This window comes from Solanum lycopersicum, chromosome 11, assembly GCF_036512215.1.
Source record: "Solanum lycopersicum chromosome 11, SLM_r2.1".
NCBI classification, from domain to species: domain Eukaryota; kingdom Viridiplantae; phylum Streptophyta; class Magnoliopsida; order Solanales; family Solanaceae; genus Solanum; species Solanum lycopersicum.
The window spans coordinates 59,715,833-59,743,293 of NC_090810.1; the positions used below are offsets into that span (position 1 = coordinate 59,715,833).

General features: G+C 33.6%; 4 protein-coding genes across 7 annotated transcripts; 3 read left to right on the forward strand and 1 right to left on the reverse strand.

Moving 5' to 3' along the window:
* The first annotated feature begins 3,162 nt into the window (after window positions 1-3,162).
* LOC101250572 (acyltransferase Pun1-like) lies at window positions 3,163-4,587 on the forward strand. Its single transcript, XM_004251356.5, has one exon. It carries the CDS (start codon window positions 3,163-3,165, stop codon window positions 4,585-4,587), a length of 1,425 nt encoding a protein of 474 aa, XP_004251404.1.
* Window positions 4,588-5,365: 778 nt separating this feature from the next.
* LOC101265199 (protein disulfide-isomerase 5-1) lies at window positions 5,366-11,902 on the forward strand. Of its 2 annotated transcripts, none has more exons than XM_004251108.5 (5): window positions 5,366-5,634; window positions 9,140-9,198; window positions 10,674-10,849; window positions 11,245-11,350; window positions 11,483-11,902. In XM_004251108.5, the coding sequence occupies exons 1-4, from the start codon at window positions 5,515-5,517 to the stop codon at window positions 11,337-11,339; spliced, it is 450 nt and encodes a 149-aa protein (XP_004251156.2). In that variant the 5' UTR covers window positions 5,366-5,514; the 3' UTR covers window positions 11,340-11,350; window positions 11,483-11,902. The 2 variants fall into 2 exon arrangements, with proteins under 2 accessions (XP_004251156.2, XP_010313430.2); XM_010315128.4 differs by having other exon boundaries at window positions 11,512-11,902.
* A 972-nt stretch (window positions 11,903-12,874) lies between these two features.
* LOC101264700 (elongation factor 1-alpha) lies at window positions 12,875-15,818 on the forward strand. The gene is made up of 3 exons (XM_004251106.5): window positions 12,875-13,035; window positions 13,817-14,295; window positions 14,617-15,818. Exons 2-3 carry the CDS (start codon window positions 13,834-13,836, stop codon window positions 15,496-15,498), a joined length of 1,344 nt encoding a protein of 447 aa, XP_004251154.1. The 5' UTR covers window positions 12,875-13,035; window positions 13,817-13,833; the 3' UTR covers window positions 15,499-15,818.
* Window positions 15,819-16,297: 479 nt separating this feature from the next.
* ABCG28 (ABC transporter G family member 28) lies at window positions 16,298-26,331 on the reverse strand. Of its 3 annotated transcripts, none has more exons than XM_004251109.5 (12): window positions 26,193-26,331; window positions 24,206-24,850; window positions 24,038-24,117; window positions 22,010-22,296; window positions 20,864-21,035; window positions 20,005-20,118; window positions 19,575-19,703; window positions 18,600-18,791; window positions 18,181-18,267; window positions 17,001-17,273; window positions 16,696-16,803; window positions 16,298-16,584 (listed from the first exon to the last, which is right to left on the reverse strand). In XM_004251109.5, the coding sequence occupies exons 2-12, from the start codon at window positions 24,675-24,677 to the stop codon at window positions 16,327-16,329; spliced, it is 2,172 nt and encodes a 723-aa protein (XP_004251157.1). In that variant the 5' UTR covers window positions 24,678-24,850; window positions 26,193-26,331; the 3' UTR covers window positions 16,298-16,326. The 3 variants fall into 3 exon arrangements, with proteins under 3 accessions (XP_004251157.1, XP_010313431.1, XP_069146824.1); XM_010315129.4 differs by having other exon boundaries at window positions 24,206-24,710; window positions 26,193-26,330; XM_069290723.1 differs by having other exon boundaries at window positions 24,206-24,756; window positions 26,193-26,306.
* Between the last annotated feature and the right edge of the window lie 1,130 nt (window positions 26,332-27,461).

Sequence of the window (27,461 nt, forward strand, 5' to 3'; positions counted from 1 at the left end):
GATAGGAATGACAACGGAGCGGTGTGAGTTTGAATAACTTTATTAGAAAATTTATGGAAATCAGTTAATGATTATAGAATCGCTAAGTTTAAATTAAATTATCTTATTATATAAATAAAAAATATTTTTTTTCTCCTCTCTTTGTACTCGATAGCATGTCTTTTTTTCTTTTAAAAGAAAATCATTTAGATTAACTAAAAAAAAATCTAAAATCACGTGTCTTTTCATTTTCTTAATTCAACTTGAAAGACTCTGAGGAAAAAAAAATAGAGACTGAAAAATATGACAAATAATAATAATACAGGGCAGGTTCACGCAAGGTGTGAAAATAACAAATTGTGTTATGTGAAGTGAGACGGATTAAAATTCTTACGAGTTTACATGAACTTTCCCTGCCACTACAATCACATCGTTTGCCATCCCTAATGGGAAACGGGGGGTGGAAGTGGGGGGCGAGATAGGGGTGGTTGGGAAGGATAGGATTTAACATTCTTTGGTATAAAGTGTGAAAATAATAAGTAAATTTTGCATAAAATAATACATAAATTTCATTATGACAAATTCTAATATTACCAATACTTATATAATTTTAATCGACTATTAAATGACTCTTTTTAAGTGTAATTTGCAAACAAGAATGATGAGTTATTTAGTTTTTTTTATGAAGAAAAACTTTTATTTTATAAAATGTAAAAAAACTTTTATATTATGTTCAAGTTTAAACGTTAACATATTATCGTATGTCGTTAAAAAAATTACACTAAATCTATTTTAATTATATCCTAAAAATATAATTTATTTATATCCATTTTATCTTTTTATAACTCAAATAAATTCTCGACCTAAGTTAGGACTTCTCTAGTGACACAAAATCACAAGATGTATTTACAAAAATATATTATAGTAGTAGTTGTTTTCATTTACTTCAAGAAATTGTCAGCTATTTATTCGAATAATCAAATATGTATTCAACACTTTATTATAATTATAATTATTTATTACATGTCAAAATCCAAATTGCCATGCAGAAAATAATTACTTTAGTGTAAAGGTTTGAAATAATAAAGTTTGACGGCCGTTTTTTCTAAATAAAAGTTAAATATTATTTTTGAAAGTGAAATCGCTATAAGAATAATATATATATTTTGAAGGAAATGTTTTGATAACGTTTAAATTAATTAAATTTCAAATAAATAATAAATATTAAATATATAAAATTCAAACTAAATAAATACTTTTGAGATTGCCGAAATAGGGTCACCTTGAAATTTCAAGAGCTAGTATAGCAATCCAAAGTTGACCATTTATTTATTTTTATTAATAAAAATTATTTTTTTTAAAAAATAGTGTAAAATAATAATGAAAAATCATATAAAGAAAGTTATTCATTTATTATCCCATTATATATGTTCTCTATAATTGAGACACCATTATAATAGTAAGTTTGATACATTGTGTATATATAATTTCTTTATAATATTATATGGATTTTATTTTTAATAAAATATAAAGTTTAATAATAATTAAATTCAATATTATAATTTAGAAACTAAAAGAATAACATATTGGCACCGATTAAATTAACACAATGATATAAGTTTCTTTAAATACTAAAAGGAAATTATTTTTCGAATGATCAGTTCAAATTGTATACAATTTAATATGAAAAAATAATTTTAAAAAATAAGTTACACCATAAAGATAGCATGAATCATGATACGTAATTATGTACTAAGACTAGATATCAGTTATTCAATATTTTATTTTCATCATATTAAAGAAGTTTGACTTTCTTGGTTTTTTTTTTAAAAAAAAAAATATTATCACAGTGCAAAATTGAGAAAAGAAATATGGGAAAAAAAAAAGATATTGTTTTAGGAGTTTGCAATGTAATGTGTGCCCTGCTCATTTATTTATTCTATTCTTTTAAAAATAATTAATAATCGATGTCTTGATGATAAAATTAATTTATGAAAGTATTATTCGTTCAAACAGAATAATATATGAAAATATAAAAAAAAATTAAAAAAATTAATATATCATGTAAAGCTATAATAAAGAACAATTTACTTAGATTTTGTCTAAGTATACAATAAAATTTTAAAAAATAAAAAGTTATAAAGAGTTGAACGAGCTGGGATATGATTCATATTTTTAAGAGCAATTTTTACATATAGCGAATACAAAATTTATATTTGTATGCTATAACAAAATTTACATTATTGGTCTCCATAATAAACATAAATATGTATAATTAGTTATACATATACAAAGAAACTAATTGTATAATTCGCTATACATATACAAAAGAAAATAGGTGTATACAAATCAATTGTATAATTTGTGTATGTATATAACGAGAAAGAGAGAAAGACAAAAGAAAATTGGGCAGGAAATATTTGTATTGTATAATTATACGTATATAGGACGAAGATATATGTATTTGCAAGTGTATATACAAATTTTGTCTCGCTTTATACAAACAGATTCACAATTTATACATTTCGTTTCTATTTGTATAAGTGATTGAGGCGAGGGTGGCGAACGAAATCTGAGAGAGTGGCGAGATAGATCTGGGAGAGAGGAGAGAGGGAAACGAATATATATATATATATATTTTTTCTCGCTTTACACAAACAAAAACACATTTATACACTTGTGTTTGTATAGAAGTAAGAGAAAGCGAGCGAGAGAGAGAGTGGTAAGAGAGAGTTTAAGAGAGAGAGGTGTGACTGACAAATAATTTACTACATAACACAATTAAATCAATAACATTAAATTTGATTTATAATTTGTCACTATACATAATTTTTCCTATTTTTAAACATGTTCAATGAAGTTTGACAATATTTATTTTGATTCCCATAAATTTAGCTCGATCACATTGCGGCGATATTATATCTTGATAAAGATTGAGATCTTTGACATTGCTAGAACAGTTCCAAATGGTGCTCTTTGACTAAATAAATAAAATAAGAATTATATTATATAGTATATGGCAATCCATATTTGACCAATCATTCCAAAGTGAGAAAAAAAATTGTTTAATTTAAATACTGTTTTCCTAATGTTATCTATATATAGTAACAAAATACTAAGAAAGAACAAATCATTAGTGTTTAACATTTTAATTTTGCATTTTAAAAAAATTTAAAAAAAAAAATGTCTAGTTTTTCAAGATTGCTATCAACAATCTCCAAGAAAGTTGTGAAACCTTTTTCTCCCACTCCATCAACTCAAAAAATTCACAAACTTTCACTTCTTGATCAATGTATGGGTAACTTTTATATGCCCCTTGTATTATTTTACCCAAAACATCAACTAGAACAAGGCCCAAAACAACTCTCTAAACTTCTAGAAACTTCATTTTCAAAAGTATTAACTTATCATCAACCATGGGCTGGAAGTTTAAGAGATAATGCAACTATTCATTGTGATGGCACTGGTGCTGAGTTTTTCGAAGTTGAAGTTAATTGTCCAATGAATCAAATCGTTCATCGTCCAGACTTAACATTTCCTCCAGGGTTACCCTGGAAGAATGTTCCTCATGTAAATGATGGTGGCCGGTTGAGCGTAGCTCAACTTAGCCATTTTGATTGTGGTGGAATAGCAATAAGTGTGTGTATGTCACATAAGGTGGGTGATGCGCGTAGCGCCTTTTCCTTTTTGAAGGATTGGGCTACATTAACTCGAGAACAATCAAATGATCAATTATCATGTCCATCAAATTCAAATGATCAATTATCATGTCCATCGTATTATGTTCAGGATTCATTAATGCCATCTCTACCCGATGGTCCACTAAAGTTCCCCGTTGTGGTTGAGCCAAATGGAGAAGAAAGTATCGAATTTGAAAAGAGGTTTTTTTTATCAGAATCAAATATAAGAGCTCTCAAAGCGTTGATCGTTGATGATCCATCATCAATAGTGCAAAACCCAACTACAACTGAGGTTGTTAGTGCAATTGTTTACAAATGTGCAGCAATTGCTGGTGCAAACACATCAAATGGTAACAATGACTCTTCATCTCAAATGGTCTTCGTATCCGATTTACGAAAAACAATTCCACCTTCGATAAAATCAACATCAACAATCGGAAACATTCTCACCACCTTCTCGACACCAACGTATAACCTAGAAGACCTGAGGCTACCAAAATTAGTAGCTGATATAAGAAAGTCCAAACACGAGCTTTCCACCAGAGACAATTTCAATGAAAACAGATGGGTATCAGAGATGATTGAATACGCAAATAAGATAAATACAGGAACAGAATATGAGCTATCGTATCGTCGAGAGAGTTCATCTCACGATGTGTATCGATGTAGTAGCGTATGTAATATTCCATTTCAAGATTTGGATTTTGGATGGGGGAGACCAACAAGAGCAAGCATAGCAAGTACACCATTTAACAATATGATTTATTTGATGAATACACAAGATCAAAATAGAGGAATTGAGGTGTTTATTAACTTGGATCAACAACAAATGTCCATTTTTGAACAAGACAAGGAGTTTCTACAATTTGCTAGTCCTGTTGGTGATAATAATTTTCACGAGGATAAAGAGAAATTATGTTGTTTATAAAGTATTATTCTTACATGTGAATTCATGTCACAAAGGAGATGATATAAATTAATTTTTATTTTATGGTATGTTGTTTATTTCATGTAAAAAAATCGTTGAATTTATTTACCATAAAAATATATAAAAAAATAAATTAAATGTTAAGTTGTTTTTTGAGAAAAAAATTATTCTCATGAATTCTTGAAGTTCATATAATATCTCTACAACTTTAGACTCATATTTAAAAGTAGTAAACTTGTAAATTCTTATACATTGCAAATATAATTTAGACTATGGTTCAAAATTCGACGATTTATCACCCTCTTTAATAAACTTTAAAGTGTCACAACTCACAATAATATCAAAAAATTATATTGTTAAACTATATAATATGTTCAAAGCTTATATTAATTACATATCTTGTATCTTAAAAAAAGTTTTTTTTGTATAAATAACTTGTCAGATTGATCATTTATATATATATATATATTATATGTCGACTATTTTTAATTTTAGATAAATATTATTTACTTTAATTTTTCAAGACGTTTTGTAATGAAAACACGTTTGTTCATAAAAATTTTAAAAAACTTCGTAAACAACTAACAAAAATTATTATTACGAAAAATTAAAAAACATCTCTAAATTAATTTTATGATCAAACACGATTTCAATTTTTTCATTCGTAAAACAATTATATTTCCAGTAACAAATGAAACATAGTGAAACGCCTCCAAATAGAAGTTGGCCCACAAAAGAAACATTATATTACAAAATGGTCCATAAACTTTTAAAAAATATCCACAAACACCCTTTATCTTTTCTCCCTTTTCCGTTTTTTTCCTTTCAAAATTTCTCCATCTTCTTCAAAATTCGATTCAGGCATCCAAATCTCCTTCAAATTCATAGCAATTTTCAGTAAAAAAAAAAATCAAAATCTGGGCTGCAATGAAACGCTGTATGAAGCCATTTTCCTGTATCTCGTTGTGTTGCATCTTTTTGTTGAGTTCGATATACATCGCTGAAGCTGAAGTTATTACCCTCACAGGCGATACGTTTAACGATAAGGTAAATAAAACTTATTTTTATTGCTTCTGTGTTGCTCGGGCTCTTCAAAAGTACTGTTACAATCGTATCGGATTCTGCAAAAATATACTACTTTTGGAGGATTCGATACGCACTTTGTGGATTTTTTTGAAGAGCTTGAGCAGTATAGATTTTAGTTTGTTGTTTTTTAGATCAGAGATTAGTTTTACCTTGTATAAGATTACTAGGGTTTATACGATCTGTAACATGTATGTTGTTTTGACTTTTTGTGTAATTGTTGCTCTTATTATGCTGTTGTTGTGTCATTTGAGATGATATTTTGTTTGTAATTGAGTGATGATGTGTAAATTTGATCTAGGTATGTGTTGATTTGGCGTGTGTCGGATCGTTCAAAAGTAGTACATTTTTAATGGTTATGATACGGGTGCAACAACATTTTTGTTTAATTATTTTTAAGTAATTATTGTTGTTATTTTGCTGTATTTTGAAAAGATGATAGAGTATTTCATTAGCAATTGAGTGATCATGTCTAAATTTGATCCGGGTGTCTGCTAATTTGATTGTTTGTTCGACTTTAGTTTTGTTTGTCAAAGTAAGAAATGAGTGTTTCCTTATTCGATATTGCTCGAACTCTTCAAAAAAATGTCGAAGAGTGTGTGTATGTTTGTTCGGAAGTAGTACATCTTTTTACGGATACGATCTGTGTGCAGCAACATATTTAAAGAGTTTGAGCAACTCCATATTGGAACCTGTTGCGTCATGCGTGTCATTTTGGGTTGGATTAGCGTGAGATGCAAGTGTCCTTACAATGCTCCTAATTGTTTCACGGATTTATTTTACTGTGTAATGTGATTAGGAGCTTGAAACAACATCTATGCCTCAATTCCAAACTAGTTGGAGTCAGCTGTATTCACTTAATGTAAATGGTTTGTCTGCAGTCTGGTCGATGAAATTTCAATACTCTGTACTTGAAGATTATCTAACACCAGGAGTTCTCTAATATACTATAGTGGTTAATCTCTAATATACTAAGAGTAATTTAGTATGCACTTGAGCATATTTGACACAACTGTTTTAAAGTAGGGGATAAGCATTAAGGGCTTCTTTGATGATGTATAAGCATTATAATACCTGCATAAAAACCAACATTAAATTATGGCCAAATACACACGCACACACAACTTGTCTAGTACTTCCATTTTGACACTTGAATTACAATTAGCATCTATCAAATACTTTATGTTGTAGAAAAATGTAACTTTTGAACGCAAATTCGATAATTCTAAATTATGTGTGGTGCATGAATATCATGCACGTGGCATGGCAAACTAGGCCAATTAGAAAGACATGTCAACAAAGGAAACAAAAGAAGAAAAATCAGCCATCCTCAATCCCCTGTCGTCTCTTACCTGCCATTTTCCCAAACCCATCGCCGGCCAAATCCCCCCCATTGTCTGATACCAACCACCTCTTAGCGCAAATGATATCATTAAGCTGAACTCTAGCTGCTATAGATTGAGAAACCGAGCTGTTAAAAAAGTTGTTTTGTGCTAGTGAGTGAACCCCAGATGGGTCTTAGAACTTCTAGTTAGCAAAACCACATAGTTTGTGAGTTCAAAGGATGATTCATTCAGTGGCGGATCTAGGAATTTAAGGTTGTGGGTGCTCTAAAGTGAAAATATAAAAAATATGTGTTAACAATGAGATTCGAACCTTGGTACAACAACACGAAAAAAGTCTTAAGTACCCATCCAGGAGCCATTGGGCCAACTAAATCATCTATTCATTGGGTGTTCTATGTTAATTTTATGCAAATACCTATCAATTTCTACATAGATATATATATTCCGTAACGAAGTTAATGGGTGCTCGAGCACCCGGCGAACACCATGTGGGTCCGCCTCTGGATTCAAAAATGGTGGATGAAGCTAGAAATGAAAAAGGGGTGGAGAATGGTTTGGAAATTTAGATGGACCAATTTCAGGATTTGAATATTAGAATAACCTAAGTTGCTCGGACTCTTCTCTTTCTGTGCCACACCCGTGTCGGCACGACGTGGGTGTGGGATTCATACCCGATCTGGTCAATCGGTATTGGATACTTTGACCAAATTCAAGGGAGAAATTTTGGACAGATTCAATGATTTTTGTAATCAAAATAAAACCTAAGGTGAAATTGAATAAAATGAAATATCTTGTATATATAAATTTCTATTGCCACTCCCTTTCCTGGTATCTCCTTCCAAGATTCTCCTCTTGATCATTATTTTCTTCTCGAGTTTTTCACATAATATCTCATAATTTAGGTTTATAGCTCTATTTTTAGCCGAATTGCAGCATCCATATCCGCACATGGATCCATATTCCCGAATCTTAAATTTAGGTCATAGAGAATCTGACCTATAGATCCACACCCGTATCGGACACCCACACTGAGTCCAAGCAAGTTAGAGAATAACCATGAGATGCTTTCTTGGAAGAATTTGACGTCTGCAGGTGGGGTTAGATTTGGTTTTTGATGGTTTCTAGAGCATTTAATTGGCTGAGAACAAAGAAGAAAGTGAATTATTAGACATTTTGTAAAGAAAGGAAATTTCAGTCGGGGATTTCTTCTGGTTATGGTGGTGGCAATGGTGGCGGGATGGAAGAGGAATGTGGTTGATGGTGGTGGGCGAGAGAGTAGGAGGAAACTGAAAGAAAAAAGATGTTCCACTTACACTAAAAATAAGTGTAGTTGTGTCTAATGGGCACATTTTGGCTCGAGTTCAAGTGTTCAGTAGATACTACTCCCCGTTCAGGTGTCAAAATGAAAGTGTCAAACAGGTTTAGGAGGTGCTTATGTACTTGGCCTTAAATTGTACACCATTTGGTTGCTTATTTCTTAATAGTTATACCATATTTGGTTGCTTTATTATATGTTGCCATAAATATTACATGTATAAGTTATGAATTTTGTTTTATGCGGATAAAACGTGGAGTAAGAATACATGCATTGAAACATCTAAAAAGAAAAAAAAGCTCTCAAGTTTTCTCTAGTATACCAAAAAAATTTTGGCTGATGACTGATTTTATAACAAACATGATTGTCTAGACATTCAGAACTACTTCAATTACACATTGTGTAGTTTAGAAGTAAATAAACTTATCTTATTTTAAAAGTAAACACATACTTTAAATTACACATTGCATATTTGAAACAAATCAAAACATACATTAAAAATATTCTCCACATTACCCATATCCTTGCATTACCATCCCTACATACTAATCTCTGCACTACCTACTTCTGCATAATTTGTTTTTGAACCTAATGACCCCCCAAGTATTGGGACCAATTTAATAGATAAGCAGTTTACGTGTTAAGTAAAATATTTAAGTTCTCTTTATGTTTTTTATGATTTGTTTTACCATCAATTAGTGGTCAACATTGAAACAAATAAAATACTTGCAGTATTGAGTTTGCTTTTTTTTTGCAATTCTTTGAATGTCTCCTATACCATACTCATGTTGTTTTGTGTTTCATTTAGATAAGTGAGAAGGACACGGCATGGTTTGTCAAATTTTGTGTTCCATGGTGTAAGCACTGGTAAGTCTTTTAAAACTAGCCTGCTTTAGTATTTCGTCTTTTCCTTCAGATGAACTGGTGGGTTTGTCTGGGATCTACAGGGATGACTAAATTATCGAATGTCAGCAGCATCTGCTTCCTAGTAAAATCATGAATTGGTAGTAATCCGTTATAACCATTTGGAAACTAGGCTGAAATGTTTGTCTTCTGAAAAGACAAGTGCAGCTTAGTGTTTATTGCTATATAAGTCTATTATCAGGATCTAAAAGATAACCAATTAGGGCACAAATCTTTGAAAGGGATTCTTGTAACATGGTTCAAAGCCATTGTTACCGTCTCCGTGCTAAGCAGCACCAAACATTCTTCTGTTAGCAATACACATAAAGAATTCTCTTGGTCAAATGCAGGAAAGTCTAAAGCGCGTTTTATATTACATGCTAATTACCATTATTAGCATATTGCACACTTTCTTTTGTCTAGACTACAATGTAGCAGAAGATGATCCTCATTCTCCCCTGCTTCCTCCTTGTATAGGTAACACCAACTAATGCAAACAACTTTATGTTTCCTAAGGTTTAGGTTTTCCACCTTCAAAATCACCCCTCCTAGTAGCTGACTATGTGAAAGAAACACCTTCATTGCCACCATAGTGATCCAAACCGAGTTCCAATGGATAACAATCCTCCTCCCTAATAAAAACCTTTTCATAAGAGGCCTTCACAGAGAAAACTTTTTTGTTATTATCGTTTTCGATTGGTTAGGTAGAAAACTTTGTTATTCCCCAACTCCCAACTCAAAGCCTCAAGTCTACCAGCTGGCTCACCATGCTTATGAACTAAAGCAAGCAATCTTTGAAACTCATTCATCTCCCAATCTTGGAAATCCCTCCTGTAACCCAAGTCCCAAAACGTCCTTCCCCCCTAGATTTCCCCTGATTTGCTGGACAAATAAGTCCCTTTGGCATGAAACTCTATGCCTACATGGAAACTCATCCTCTTACAGAAGTCCAATGCCAACGTAATGGTTTCTAGTGGGAATACATCGTGAACCCATGTATATATCATCTGCTAATAGACAGCTAAAAGTCCTCCACACCACTTATGGCTCCAAAAATTTACTCTCCTCCCATCTCCAACTCTAAAAGAAATGTTACCATAAAAATCGTGCCACCCTTTCATAATATTCCTCCACACTCCACACTCAAACGGCATGGTGACATCATTTGTTCTCCACATATGAGTCTATATCCGACTTGATCCCTGAAGGCTTTTCTTGATTTTCCAAATTTGAATTCCTGAAGGTGCCTTGATTCTCTGAACAACTTGTAGTGCATGAATGTGGCTTGCCTCAAAAAAAAAAAATAATGGAAAGGATGATAACTGTTTTACCTCTGGTATTTCTTCATATACATCAGAATTTTAGTCATTCATATGTTCATTTCTGTATTTTCCTCGCAAGGGGCTTCTGTTTTGCTAATTCTGAAACCTTTTTTTCAGCAAGAACCTGGGAACACTTTGGGATGATTTGGGGAAAACAATGGAAAGGGAGGATGAGATAGAGGTGGGACAAGTTGATTGTGGTACAGATAAGCCAGTTTGTAACAAAGTTGATATCCATTCATACCCCACATTCAAACTCTTCTACAATGGAGAAGAAGTCGCCAAGTACCAAGGTAGAAGGTTTTTCTCTGAAATTTATCTTAACTATCTCATAGTCAATTTAAAATATCCTTTTTCTTGTTTCAATTACAAAGATACATAATTTGGATTTGTTTTTCTACTCAACCAAGCGTTCTATTCTTGCATTTCTTTCAAACTGTTCTGAATACCAATTTTCCTAAGCCGAGTGTCTATCATAAGCAACATCTCTACCCCACAAAGGTAGGGGTATGGTCTGCTTACACCCCATCTTCCCACTTTCCCCAGGCCCCACTTATGGGACTTTGCTGAGTATATTGTTGTCTAAGTCTGTAATTGAACATTTTAAGATGGCTGTTTAGCATCTATTCATGCTAAAAAACAACTTTCATTTGACTGAAAATCCTGTATTTTACATCTGTTGCTGTAGGACCAAGAGATATTGAATCGCTGAAAGTTTTTGCACTAGAAGAAGCAGAGAAAGCAGCAACAAAAGCTGAAGCAGTTGAGGATAAAGAGTTATAACTTACTGTCAGGTAAATGCTAAATGCCTCTGAGTTTTGCATTTCAATCTAAAACCATTTCATACAAAGTTGAAAACCACTGCATTCATCCCTTTTCGGTCCAAATCCCCAAGTGTCCCACTGAAATGTGGTTGACAATGACAGGTAACAGGTACATTTTTGCTATGTTTCAGGGGAGCGAGTGCTTTTTCTAAGCCAAATACTGAGAAAATTAGAACGAATGGATCCACAGTCTTGTTTACAGTGACATTCTACTGGTGATGGCGTCTTTTCTCCTAGTTTTCTTTCTTGTCTAGGATTTTATTGAATCGGAGTAGGCTGACATTGGCAAACGATGAAGGAGTTGATTTCATAAATGATTTAATGTAAAACTCCGAAGATACTCAAAAGGAGAAGAGGATAACACAGAGATGTTAGATATGAAATTTGTTACTACTATTCTTTTTGGCTAAGAGTAAAGATGTCATATTTAGCTAATGCAGCTGTAATGACATGACCAAAAGTATAATGCTTGCAAATATTTTTGAAATTTTATGGGTCCCTGATCGTTACGCTCTTTCAAAAGGAATTTTGCTAGCTTGGGATCGTTATAATTATGATTTTTGTTCATCGAATTGGCCTCCTTGGTGTCGTTGAAAAGCTATGTCTACCATATTAGCATTTTGGAATTAAACTGCAAATTAAATTCCATAATGTTTGGAAATACTGTTTTCAAGTTCTTGTAATTGAAAAATAGATGTATTGACTTCAGAATATTATCATGAAATTTTATTCGTAAAATTAAATTATCGCGATACTACTTACTTTTCAAAGACGAGATCGAAAAGTATCAATATGGGAGCAAAAATCAATATGAATAACATAATGTTTCAAAAATACACACAATATAACTAGGAAATAGCATTAAAAAGATCAAAATGCTTTGGTTTTGGTTGCGTAACGTTTAGGTTTGATTAATAAACATTAACAATGTCAATAGAGCATGAAATATACATCGAAAAGAGTAGTTGGATGCACAAAATATCTCACGCTATATTTATTTGAACACACGATAATTAAATTTCAATATGTATGCCTAAGAATGTTTCTCCTATTATTTACGGTGTCTTCATTGTTTTTGTATTTTCCCTTTTAAATCAACTCTATTATATGTTACCTATATGTTACCTGAATCGATGGTCTTTTAAAAACAATCTTTCTAACTTCGCGAAGTAGGAGTAAAGTCTACGTACACTTCATCTTCTCAAACACCCAACCCATGAAATTTTACTTCTTGTTGTTATATTATACTTTTAAAATACTAATAATTTTAACTTTTAAGATTAAACAGACTTTAATTCGTGAAATTATATTGAATTTATTGTTACGGTAGTAAAATAATTTCAAAAGAAATGTTGGAATATGTCAACATCATAATGTCATAAAAAAAAGAGAAATGTGGACATAGAATGTAATGTTTAACCTTGGAGGCCAAGCAAAATTGATCAATTGTATTCAAGATATGATGTTAAGATGTTTGACTTGTTTTTTTTTTTCATATTTAAATATTAATTTTTTTATTTTTATTTTTAAAAAAAAAACTAAACCGACTTAAGCTCATTCATCCTCCTCTATATATAGTACCAATAACCTCTTGTAAACTTAAAAATATATTCTCATTCATTTTTCAACTTATTATATGTGCTGTGCTTCTCTAGGTTAGATATATATATATTGATATTCCATCACTCATTTTTGCTTATTTTATGTAAAATTTCATGCAAATTTGTTCCATGATCCATCAGTTTTTAACAAAATTGATACTAGATAGTGTAATTTGATGCAAATTTGGTTGATGTTTGCTGAGTTTATATATAATTAATAGACGTTCGATTCGTTTCATTTTATATACTAACATCTTTTTCTTTTTTCGTCTGTCTCAAAAAAAATGTCACTTCATTATGAAAAATAATTTGATTTACAAACTTTATTTTTACCTGTAATGAATTGATTTATAGTTACATAAATATTTAAGTATTGTTTTGAACTACAAATATCGTTCTTTTAAATATTATGTCAAGTCAAATTGTGTCACGTGAAATGAGATGGAGGGAGTAATAGTTTTTATTAGTTTGCTTGCAATTCTGTTCCATGATTGATTAGTAATTTGATTCATGTTCATGATTGTTCTGTTTCTATATATTTGATAGTAGCTTTGATTGATTTAATTCAAGATTTGTGACTAAAGCTCATTAAGTTTTGTTCATCTTAAATGTCTCATAATTCCTGGAGAAGAATGCTTGCCTTGTAGACTGTTCAGTCTGTGTATATTGTTTGATCAGCGTTGGATATCTGTTTCGTTGATTGGCTACCTAAATTCGATTTTGATGTATTCGATTTTTCAGAATTTCTCTATGTTTTGTGTGAATATCAGATTGTTGTAGACATAGAACACAAAACTTTTAGATGTATTTGACATTTGTTTCTATTGTTGACAAGACTTTTAGTTGATCAACATGGGTAAAGAGAAGGTTCACATCAACATTGTGGTTATTGGCCATGTTGACTCTGGCAAATCGACTACCACTGGTCACTTGATCTACAAGCTAGGTGGTATCGATAAACGTGTCATCGAGAGGTTTGAGAAAGAAGCTGCTGAGATGAACAAGAGGTCATTCAAGTATGCCTGGGTTCTTGACAAGCTCAAGGCTGAACGTGAACGCGGTATCACTATTGACATTGCCTTGTGGAAGTTTGAGACTACCAAGTACTATTGTACTGTCATTGATGCTCCTGGTCATAGGGATTTCATCAAGAACATGATTACTGGTACCTCTCAAGCTGACTGTGCTGTCCTGATTATCGACTCCACGACTGGTGGTTTTGAAGCTGGTATCTCTAAGGATGGACAGACTCGTGAACATGCGTTGCTTGCTTTCACACTTGGTGTTAGGCAAATGATTTGTTGCTGCAACAAGGTTTGCTCTTTCTTCAAGTTTTAACTCACTCTAACACCCCCTTAACACCCAAATGCCCAAAACGGAGATGGACCTGACTCTGATACCATGTAAAGATATGACATCTGGACCTAACTCAACCCCAAAAGCTAACTCATGAGCTACGAGGGGAGGATTGTTCAAGTCCATTTCCCAATGATTAGCTAACTCATGAGGGTAGCTCATGAGGGGTGGATTGTCCAAGTTCATTCTCTAATGATTGGGACTTTAACCTACTCAAACAGATGTTACCTGAAGAATGCTGTTTCATGTTTTGCTAATGTGTTTTTACTCCTTGTGTAGATGGATGCTACCACACCTAAGTACTCCAAGGCTAGGTATGATGAAATTGTGAAGGAAGTGTCTTCTTACCTTAAGAAGGTTGGTTACAACCCTGACAAGATCCCATTTGTGCCGATTTCTGGTTTCGAAGGAGATAATATGATTGAGAGATCAACTAACCTGGACTGGTACAAGGGTCCAACCCTTCTTGAGGCTCTTGACCAGCTTAATGAGCCTAAGAGGCCCTCGGACAAACCCTTGCGTCTTCCACTTCAGGATGTCTATAAGATTGGGGGGATTGGGACTGTTCCTGTTGGTCGTGTTGAGACTGGTGTGATTAAGCCTGGTATGGTTGTGACTTTTGGTCCTACTGGTCTGACTACTGAAGTTAAGTCTGTTGAGATGCATCATGAAGCTCTTCAAGAGGCACTGCCTGGTGATAATGTTGGTTTTAACGTCAAGAATGTTGCGGTTAAGGATCTTAAACGTGGATTTGTTGCTTCCAACTCCAAGGATGACCCAGCTAAGGGGGCTGCTAGCTTCACCGCTCAGGTCATCATCATGAACCATCCAGGACAGATTGGAAATGGATATGCTCCAGTGCTGGACTGTCACACCTCCCATATTGCTGTCAAGTTTGCTGAGATCTTGACTAAGATTGACAGGCGTTCTGGTAAGGAACTCGAGAAGGAGCCTAAGTTCTTGAAGAACGGTGATGCTGGTATGGTTAAGATGATTCCCACCAAGCCCATGGTTGTTGAGACATTCTCCGAGTACCCACCATTGGGACGTTTTGCTGTGAGGGACATGCGTCAAACTGTTGCTGTTGGTGTTATCAAGAATGTTGACAAGAAGGACCCATCTGGAGCCAAGGTCACCAAGGCTGCTCAGAAGAAAAAATGAATAGTGCAGTTCAACTCTGGAGTTACCAGAGATATCAGTATCTACTATAATAAAGTGTGTTATGAAAACTTGCTATACTTTACTCTTCCTGCTCATGTTCAGTCTTTTATGTTGTTGTTTGGTTCTTGTTTTCTGCCCTGTATGTCAGGTATCCTTTCCCAGAACTGGGTGCTCGACAGACGGTGGCAAAAGACACAGTTAAGAGTCATTTGGTTTATCTTTTGAGGTGCCTAGGTTCATCCAAGACAGGCTAAGAAGCTTTGTTATTTATGTTTTCTTATAACACGTAAATCGTACTTTTTCTGTTTTTGTGCTGATAATCTTCTATTGCATCATCTATCCTGTTTTTCCCTTGACATAGTTTGGATAACTTGTTTGAAGTCTCTGGATGAGGTTGTGGGCAACTCAACTATTTCATTGAATACTTGCTACCTCCCGTCAATATGAATACCAATTAACTCCGCCCACCAAAGCTTAGACAAATGAGAAAAGATTACCTAGCATTATGATCATCACTAATAATCAAGGTCACTTAGGAACACAACATCTCTCTGATAAATACTATAAGACAAATTGAGGTTTCCCATTGAATCAGGCAACAACCTAATAGGTAGCTACAAATACACAATTTTAGGGTTCTGGAGGGGGACAGTCATCAGGTGCATGTCGTATACTCTAAAAGTGGTAAGTAGTGCATACTTAGAGAGCCGATATGGGTACAGCAACATTTTGGACAGTCCGAGCAACATAAATTTACTCCCACTATCCCACACTGTATAAAAGCTATGAACCAAGAAACTGAACCAAAAGTTGCTAGTAATATAGTATTTATCTTGAATTCTTTGTATTTTGGTTACAGAGAAATAGTTTGGGTACAAAGAGGCTTTTCCTGACATAAAACTTGAGCAAAACAAAAACAAGAACTCTGTATGCAACTGCCATAAGAAACAATACTAACAAATTTTTCCACTTCGAGTTGCTATCAGCAGATATGTCATATACATTTTGCAAAGCCTGATTACCAGATATGGTCCTCACCTGACCAACAGCAAAAGAGGTCTCATTGTACTCGTTCTCCAAGAGCCCCTGAAATAAAGACGCGATTTTAAGATATTTGTAAGATGATGACCACCTAGTGATCAAGTACAAGCATCTGAAAGATTTAACAGCCAATTGTTTAACCATTTTTGAACTTGCCTGGATAGAGTAGGTATGAAAAGCTATATAAGAAATGGGGTACATCCATACTGGTCCTGGCAAAGAACTTCTGATTCTTAAAAAGCCAGCAGAAAGCATCATTATCACCTGCAATGTAGAAGACCACAGCCATTTAATGGAAGAAGAAAGATGTCAAATCAAATAAATACTAGATAAGGGAAGATCTCGAGTGTAACAACCCAATAGATCAGTAAAATTGCAATACTACTTTTTCTTGAAAATATGATAACTTCATTCGTGGTAAACAATATCTTCAATACATTGAAATTTAAGACGAGACTCACTTGTATGGAGACAAAAATCAAGACGCTCCAGAAGATGTCTTGCCAAATGGAAGTAACAGCGAGCACCAATCCTTCATTTACTAATAGGCATGCGAAGAAATTCAACACGAAATACATCAACATGCTGAACTCATCCCGCAGCCCAACAAGAAAATAGAAGACGAGACTGGACGAAATGGAGATGAGAAACAAGAAAGGTATGCTGGCAAAAAGCTGCCCAAGTAGGAAAATAAATGCACCAGAATGCTGGTTTGATTCTTCGCAGGCGTATATCTGCATGTAAAAGAAACAGCCTGATTAGTCTTAGCTTTTCTCCTGTTTTCTTTTGAGCTGGATGATCAAAGAACAAACTGGCCTACACAGCATTCAATAACGAAACCTAACTCTTGCAATAGAAAGTAAAAGAGTAATAGAAATCAGTGACAGATTATAGTTACCTTACCTCCATTGAAGGAAAGGTTGGATATAAACTATACTAATAATCCTGTTTCCAGGAAGAATAGTCTCGAAAACGTTAATATCACAAGGCCTTCAGCCTTGCAATATTTTCATGAATCTACTCACATAAAAGCAATATTTCCATGAATCTACTCACATAAAAGCTGATTCAAGATGCAAGTCCAAAAGCATTCGTGTTTGGCCTGACGAATTTCATCCAGGAATTTGACTTAAATGCAACACACTGGGAAAGTTTATACTTTGTATTTGAGTATAAGATAGTTCACCTGGGGAAGCATTGCAGTCGAATACATTCAAGTACAAGTATCACATCTATACCTCATAACTTCACAATTTAAGCGATCATTTAGTTTGCATAGAGATGATCGGTCATAAAAAAAATGGTGGAAAATAACCTCTAGTGATTCTGATATGGGGATTGAAACCGGGAATAACAGAAAACTATAGAATACATTCTCTAACACTGAACTTGATATTCCAGGGAATTGAAGATGGAACTGGTTTAGAGATTACACCGTCTTGACAAGAATGGTCATGGCCTACTAAGCAACTATAAGAGAATGAGTACTGTCTATAGGTTCCCCATCATGTGGCCTCTTATGTTCGAAATCATGCATATCTTGCATTCATTTCCAACATGAAATCACTATATAAGCAATAAGTTCTATAGAATCATTCATGCATGTTATCAAAAAAATCACAAAAAAGCTATAGGGATCACCTTAATTTCTTTCATCTGTGCAGGTACACCGGCAATGCTCAATAGAGAGGTGAATGAAACAAATACAAAAATAGCTGCTACTCGTGTCTGCATCACAATAAAGAGGTCAATGTTTAAATCAGAAAAATAAGGAAGATCGATCGGAAAAAGTTATCATGAGAAGAACATCTAACATCATAGTGGAGAAACAAAGTCCATAAATAACCAAACAATCTTGGATACATGCATTTCTTGCTGTACATAATTTCCCCTTCTCAACATATAACACAAATAAAATCAAAAGTTGCCTTGGCAAACAAAATACCATTTTAGGTAAATAACAAGGTGGCATGTCCACACATCACATAGCATACTACTTAAGTAAGTAATCTTAAAGGAGAAAATAGGCATATCTAATGTCTTCATGGTTATCAGCTTACCACAACAGATGATAAGGTATGCCCCAATCCAGAAAATACAGTACCGATGCAAAGTGCGAGAAGCATATATAGAATCAACCTAAGCCAGTAGTATTTCCACTCCCTTGACATAATCAATAAGGATCTCCAAGTCAACACTGCAACTCGTGTTAAGTTGCCAACCATTCCCTTGCTTTTGAGGGATGGACCTTCCTGAACAACATAGCAATAAATCAGGGAGTATATTGGAGTTCAGGTGCTAGCAATAATGATTGTTTAATAAAGCTAAAATCTTACTACGTTCAGGCGCTAGCAATATGGTTGTCTGATAAAGCTAAAATCTTACTTCTAAATGACGAATACAAAAACTTAAGTTATTTAAAACTTTGAAGAGTTCTGAAGGAAATAACAAAATTTTGAAGTGACTTAGATGAATAACCAGAGTGTGTGTAACAATTACATCCTTCAAGGATTTTGATCAATTCTCTGGACAACTATTATTTGTTAATCATCAAACACCAAATTACATCTTAAAGAAGTACTCACTCCATTCCAACCTACACAACATAGTTTGACTTGGCACAGAGTTTAAGAAAGAAAGACTTTTAAAACTTGTAGTCTTGAACTTGCCATGACATTTATGTGGCTGGAGAGACATGTAATCAAGCGTAAAATTAGAACATTTTAAGTTAAATTATGTCCAAATACACAAAGGTGCCATTCTTTTTGGATTGGACAATAAGGGAAATGAGAACATTTTAAGTTAAATTATGTCCAAATACACAAAGGTGTCATTCTTGTTGGATTGGACTATTAAGGGAAAAGTTCCATATAAATGGAACGAAGGAGTAACTGTTTGCCAGAATAATTTCATCATCAACTGTCTGAGTTAAATATGTTAGTTCCCAATATATGTATTTATACTTCACAGGTAGGAGTATTCAAATTCTGTAGAAGTTAATAGTAACAGATATCAGATCTCCTGTAAAAACAAACCTTCTCAGTGAGCTTCACTATCATAGTCTCAAGAGCAACAGCATCTGCTGATGATTTATAGGTTGCTTCAAGGGTACGTATAGCAACAGCAGTATCCATGTTCACTGCTGACAAGTCTCCGTGGTCATCCTGTCCAGAAAATAAGTTATACAAACTTAGAGGAAAACCATAAATTTTTTTTCTTTTTCTTGGAGGAGGAGGGTTGTGAGGGAACTGTTGGAACGATGACATATTCCTCTTTAGAAGAAGAATTGACTCTAATCAATAGAACAGCAACATGAGTGAGTCCTGCAGGATGATGGTAGTAAATTCCACAAAAGTAGGCCGTAGATGCTCTATTCATATTGTTAGCAAACAAACCAGAAAGAATCAGTATGATTGAGTCGCTACGGCAACAAATTAAGGAGTTCAAATATTTTCAGGAAAATACCTGCCAACTTTTGCACATCGCGATGATCCTGTCGAACTCTGTATTTATGGCACGTAAGAAATGATCTGAAGGACTTTGCATGATTGGACAAGGGAAACCAGCATTTGAAAAGTGCTTCACCATCACCAAAAGAATGATATGTCAGTCTCTGACAGTTATTCTTATCGAGAACCTAATACTGTGTAAGAAAACACAGCTTCTAACCGACCCCCACTCCCCAAAAAAAATAAAATCATTTCCTTCTTTCCCCCACAGCCCTGTGATTGTGCAATATTAGCCCTTGGGAAAAAGTCTAGCCCCAATAATCAAATATATGATTTCCTCTTACCTAGAACCAGCAAAGTAAATGTTACTGATTTCCTCCTATTGATAATGCAACTATTTACTGAGATATAGACCGCTTTGACCAGAAGATAACTGTACATGACCCACTTTTGACTACTAAATCCAGGTTCGATGTTACAAAATAAGTTTCAACAGGGAAAATCTTGCATCCACGTCCCAATTCTAAGAGAAGCAGGAAACAAAATGTAATAGGTCTTACTATGGGAAACTATGTAATTCAAAATAATGGTAATACATTGACCATTTAAGCCTCAACTACAGGGATCACTTTTATCCTATAGTAGAGAGTGTCATCTGAATTGTACATTTGGCTTCTTAGTTTTCAAATAAACCACATCCCTCAATTATCTGTGAATCTTACATACAAGAAACAAGCAACTAAAGCCTTATCGCAACATCAATTTGTATCATTCAGTATATAATTGTTCTATTTGATGCACTCCTGATTGCTGAAAAGAAACTGTACAAGAATCGAGAAGGGCATAGTGTGTGGAAGCATACTCAGATATATTACCTGCAAGCAAGCCAAAGTTTCCCCAAAAAACAATGTATTTCCATTTGAGAGGAGGCAAATGCGATCAAAAAGGCCAAAAACTTCAGTACTGCTTTGGTAAATGGTGAATATCAGAGTGCAGCCGGTACTTGCGAGCTTCTTCAGTGTAACCATCATCAGAAGTGCAGAAACACTGAATGTAACAATTGATTGAACATCAGGTAACTAGGAGTGATGCATTAATAAACATATATAATAGAGTGAAGAGCCTAAAACGGCAAGTCTCAACCGCAATGAATCACAAGATCTTATCTTTTTGTTGTGTAAAATACAAGTAAGATTATACTGGCCATGTTGTTTCATTCTGGTGCAAACGGGAATATATAGATGACACTGAGTCTCTATTAGAAGTGCCAGAGTCTCGGTAAGGAAGAATAGAACTTTTGCCAAGTAATAATTTTTTGACTTCATCTCCCTATATATATGGCTACCATATCATTTTGTGCTTTTAGTATTATAAAACTGGTTATCATCTCAAAAAAAGTTGATTGGAAGAAAAACTTAGAGAATCAAAAAAGGTCATTCATTTGATTGAAGTTACAACGCAAAGAGAACCACACCCCAAAAGCTAGCTCTTGAGGCAGGAGAGCCCAAGGCTATATAATCCCCACATCAGCTCATAGTAGTACTGATGAAACTCTGAAAGTATCAAAAGTTAATTTGTCTTCTTGTTGACAACTTGACAGGGAGGAAAGCAATGACATCAAGTTTTTATGATGAAAACTAGACTGACCAAGGATCGCCCTAGTTGAGGGGAAGTATATGTGATGTTTGTATGCAAGATTTGGTTCAGAATTATTTGATGACCCAATAAAGACGAGAAGGCTCTGAGGCAGGTAACATATTTGTAACTTATGTGCAGGATTATGTGGATGTCTTTGCTTTTCTTTTTTTGATGAAGTTTATGTAGATTTATTTGGTGATAGTAAACTCAATCATTTTCTCTGCCACTGCATATGTAACACATAAGACCAGCCAATAAATCTCCTTTCCCATCTAATCCATGACATATTAGGGAGGCATTACCAACAATGAATAGCTTAGTATAAAGTTAACAGTATTCAGTGACACTCCTTTTGATATTTAAACTTGGTGTAAGAAGTAAACCTGTCAAGCCGATAAAGGGGTTCATCTATAAATAAAATGTGTGGTCTCATAACAAGTTCCCTGGCAATACTGACACGCCTTCTCTCGCCACTTCGAAGACCTTTCATGTAGCAATGTCCACCAATTAGTTTATTAGCATAATCTCCCAGTGACATAGAATCAATAGCATCCTCCACCACACTCCTTTTCTGACAAAGAAAACCAGGAAGCTGAAGCAATGCTGAGTAGTAGAGGAATTCACGCACTGTCAATGTTCCAATAAGAGTAGTTTCTCTGTCAACAAATCCCTGCAGGCAAAAAGTTCCATATCAAAAGGCAGAGCTCATGATAAAGAATAGCTAAGTTCCTCATCTCTTAAAATCAATTGAATAAAGTAATATTTTTCTCTGTTTCCTCAATAATATTGCACTAAATTTTCATTAAGCCATAAACTGTCACATTAACGCGTTATTGTTTGGGTTGTGTACTGAGATGAGTGAGGAAATGAGTAGATTCTAGAAGGTTATCTCATACATAAATATAATCTAGTATTTATACATCTGTGAGCAAGAAGGGCTGGCAGTTGTATTAAAAAAAAATTCATTAAGTTCTTGTATTTTCCCACCTTTGCTCCTTGTGGAACTCATAATAATAAATATTGATATTCATTTTTGAGGTTAAACAAAAAATAAAACACCCTTTTATATGGTAAATAAAAAGGGGTTGATCAAAAACAAAGCTAAATAGGAATGGCATTCCCTATGGCATAGAAGGATGATCACACTTTGTTCAATGCACTCAACATCAAATTAAACAAGTCTTAAAGATAGATTCTAGAAGCTAGGTTTAGAAAATTTGTTTCAGCTGTTGTACTTGCTCCTTATCAGGGAAGATTCGGGCCCCATTCTACTTCCTCTTGAAGGTCAATTTTGACCTCTAAATAATTGTAAGACTTGATCAAAAGATACCATCATAAGACGATTTTCTTATTGCTAATTGAAGTCCATTAAGCTTTTCTTAAATCTTCTTTGTTTGAGATCTTGTCCTGGTCTTCTTGGAGCTTTCAAAACGTCGTCTTTGTATTTTAATGACGAGTTGCCATGGATGGTATCACACCCTCCAAATGTCTAGCCCCGAGTGTTTGGGGATGTTAAGAGTGCCACACTGATTGAAGAATGGTTGTTTCCTCTTTATACGGTTTGGACAAGCCTCACTTGATGAGCTAGTTTTTGAGGTCAAGCTCAGGCTAAGATCAATTGTTTCAACAAATCCAAATTGAAAATTGTAGTCAGAAAACCATAGAGTCGCTTAAGAGATTAGCTTCGTTTGTGATGGCTACCACTGTGTAACAAGTTGCGGGATGCTAATTTTAACCACTAAATGTTTGTGGCTCCAATTTCCTCAATTGAGGTTAGATGAATATAGTATATGGGCTTTACAGTTCCCATAGAGTGAAACTAAAGATTGAATACCCCTGTTTCTCTTGATTGTAATAAACTTCTTCTGAGTTTTGAGTAAAACTAATGATTGAATATCCATGTTTCTCTCTATGCTAATAAACTCCTGAGAAATACTCCTCTCCTTCTTTCCACCTCTTTTTCAGACGGATTTGTTCAGTTGGTTTGAGATCAATACTTGATTAAGATATATGCACCTTAACAAAACTGAGGGAGCTGAAAAATGCACCTTAAATATTTAATTTCTCAGTTTTGAATGGAGTTGTAACAAGTTCAAATTTTTCTACTAGATGATAGAGTAATTCTACATTTTCTTTCCAGTAATACCTTCTCCATTTAAGAGGTTGCATTCATCAGAGGTGAATCAAAATGGTAACTCTAGTCTATAATGATATCTAGAACATGTTGTAAACCAACTTCCATGCATGTTCACCCTCTAACTTTTGCACGGCAAAGCAAGTAAACCGCACAAATACAATGTAAAAGTTCATGACAGACAGTTTCCACATAGGATATTAAGAAAAATAGCCATGTACTACTATGAACAGCAACTCAACTACAAGAGTTAAAAAGCATAGACAGATAGACTTACATAGGAACCATAAGGCATGCTCCTTTTCGTCCCATTAACAAAAACCTCACCATACATTCTGGCTGAATCAGGCAACCTTCCTAAGGAAGAGAAACAAAAATGGGTTATGAATGATTCATACAGATTGATACAGGCAATCCTCTATATGTTTCCCTATATAACACAAACCTGCAAGGGATCTCAAGAGCGTTGATTTCCCTGACTTGGCAGGTCCCATAATTACAGTCATTGTACCAGGTAATGCATAACCATTCGAGCTCTTGACCACCTTATCAGAGTATTTCCGTTTTCCCTTTATGGTTACTGTTAAATCCTTCCAGGCAATAGATGCCCCAGCAATTTTCCTTGTAATAACTGCCCCATCTGGTAAAGGTGGAGATGGCAACGAACCACTGTTAAGCTTTGACAGGGAAGGGGAGGCTGGTGTAGTTGCAGCATTGATGGAATCACCTCCTTCATCCACTCTGACTTCAATATCTGTGTCTTCCCAATCAGGTGAATCTTCAAATGAAATTGGTTGTCTAAGTGAACCAGGTTTCCTCAAGTAGAAGAAATTACTTGATGGCACCCTACTCGCTGGACTACTTGCCGAAGAAGACGAAGACCTATAATGATCCGATTGGGACTGTATCTCTTCCATTTCTTTTCAGTTCTCTAATTCTGCGCAGCTATTCTGAAAAGACACGCTGATGCAAGTTGATATGTGGGGGAAAGAAAAACTGCAAGCGTTTTCTGACAAGTTCTTAAAAATTTCTTTCAATCCCCTCGACAGAGTTGCATTCAACTAATCTATAAATATCCACTTACAAATCACTGGAAAAATGATAAATGAAGAAGTTACTGCAACAATAGTATCAGAAACCACAGTCAAACAACTTTAAGCATCAAAACGGCTTTCATATAGACTCTTATGCATCAAATGGCACCAATAGCTGGTTGTGAAAACAAAAACCATTCCAAATTTATATCAATCAATTCATTACCCTCCATACCAAATTAGTTGCATCAACTATATGAATCTTCTATATTCATTTCGCTCTATTCGAACCAATTTCATTTTGAATGCTTCAATTTGTTTTTATAAGATAAAAAGGGTATTCTTTAAAAGTAGAAGTTCTCTTAATATCCCAATTATCATACACTAACGTATAAGTTTCTAAACCTATTATAAGAAAACTTTCAGCAACACAGTTCCTAGTGTAAGTATAAGAAAAATAAAATCAAACTTTAAACCCGAAGTGTCACTTCTTAGCGAGTTCTATACCTAGACTATCAGGTGTTAGTGGTTCCTACCTGAATTATCACCAACTATCTACCAAACACACCTCAAAGCTGACTAAATCAAGTGTTTGACTACAATCACAAAGAGGAACCTGACAACTTAATTTGCCATAAGTTTCATCCACATAGAAATCGACTCGTTTCAAAGTATTCTGATACATAGTTGATGATAGTTCACTTAGGAAACACAGACACTTATAGTTCAAGCAGAAAACTAACAAAAAAAATGGATACTTTAAAGTATGTTTTTGACAATTACTTCTTAATTTTTTTAAAAAAAATAATCCAATCAATTCCAATAATTATCTGTGTGGAGAGCCATTTGGCATCATTTAGATAGAAAACGCAAACACATGATAGTTCAAGCACGAAACTCACAAATAACAATAAAAATCAGCAACAGAAACTGGGTATAATGAATCAAATGAGCTAAAGAATCTTTTTAATCCAGAAATATTCCCATACAAAAAGAATCATTTTTTTTCTTTTCTAGAAAATTGCTATAAACTTAATTTCATCTATTTGAATCAAACATAAACCACTAAACTTCATTGCTCTAACCAACACTCCCCACAAAAGCAGAAAAAAAACAAACTCAAAACAGAATAATTATTTTTAACGAAAAATAAATAAAAAAAACATTTTTTTTACGGATTACGAGTTAGCTAATCAAAGTTTAGATAGTCAATCAATCGAGCAGCCAATAAAATTCCCCTCAAAACAAGACATTCAAGCATACTAGTAGTTTTAATTAAGCTAATGTAAAATAATTGGAGCAACAAAAAAAATATCAACCAATCCAAATGGCGAAAAAACTATGACAGAGATTGATTTGAGCATCGAAAAAAAGCAATAAAAGAGAAGCTACACAAACCTGGATCTGAATTCTGAAAACTGAAGAGAAAAGAGAAGAGAGAGAGATGAAGAATAGTTTAGAGAGAGAGAGAGTGTATAAAGAGTGTTGCTCACTGAAACACTGAAATAGAGCAAGTGTTGTCTTTTTACTCTTTCAGACTTGACATGGAATCATTTTAGCCCCTTTTTTTCAGGGTTCAAAAATTTAGCATCACTTTTGCTTTTTCCTTATATTCTCGTTGAAATTCGATTAAATTTAAATATATAATTACATTAATTTATATACAAGTGGTGTTATCTTTTTATTGTATTGCATTGATTACAAAGGGTAATATTATTGAAAAAATGATATTTTTTTGAAATTCTTTTATTTGTTGTAATTTTCTTTTTAAGAGTCAAATAACATAAACTTTGACTAATATTGATATGAAAAAGATAAAATTATAATTTTGAAAGCTCAAAATGTGATCTAATTCAATTTTAAAAATTTGTTCAACTTAAGTACTTTGATTATCGAGAATCAGAACACAATAATTTAAGAAAAAGAAGGAAGTATTTTGATTTATGTAATATTTAAATAATTCACATATACTAGACTAAAGGGGGTATTGAATATAGTGTATCAATAATATTAAAATTAGTCATATAAAATTAATTATGTGATCAGTTATTTAATTTGTTGTATTAAATAAGGGTGGGATTTGATAATTCGGTTCGGTTTCAAGTTTTTTTTTCGTTTTTTCGGTTTTCGATTCTCGTACAATGTGTACCTAACACTGAAACGGAATAATTCGGTTCGATTCGATTTTTATAATTTCGGTTCGGTTTTGTTATTTCGATTTTTTAATGGGCCTACTTAGTTGGGCTTTTAAAAATTTATAAATTTTTTGTTTGATTTTTCAGCTTAATGGGATAAAAATAGTTACATCAAAAAGTGTCTTTTACTTTTTAATTTTTTATTTTAAATTATAATATTTATTATTTAACATTAATAATTAATATAATATAAATATATATTATAATATAATATATTTCGGTAAACCGAAATACCGAATAACACAAAATTACATACCGAAAATCGAACCGAAATATCGAAAAATACAAAAACATATATCGATATCGAACCAAAAACTGAAAAACCAAAACCGAAATACCAAAAAAAATCGGTTCAATACGGTGTTTCGATTTTCCGGTGTTTATGCCCAGCCCTAGTATTAAATATTTTGTTACCGAATATTAAATGAATATGGTGTGCTAATATAAGAACAATACTTAACATAATGTATTG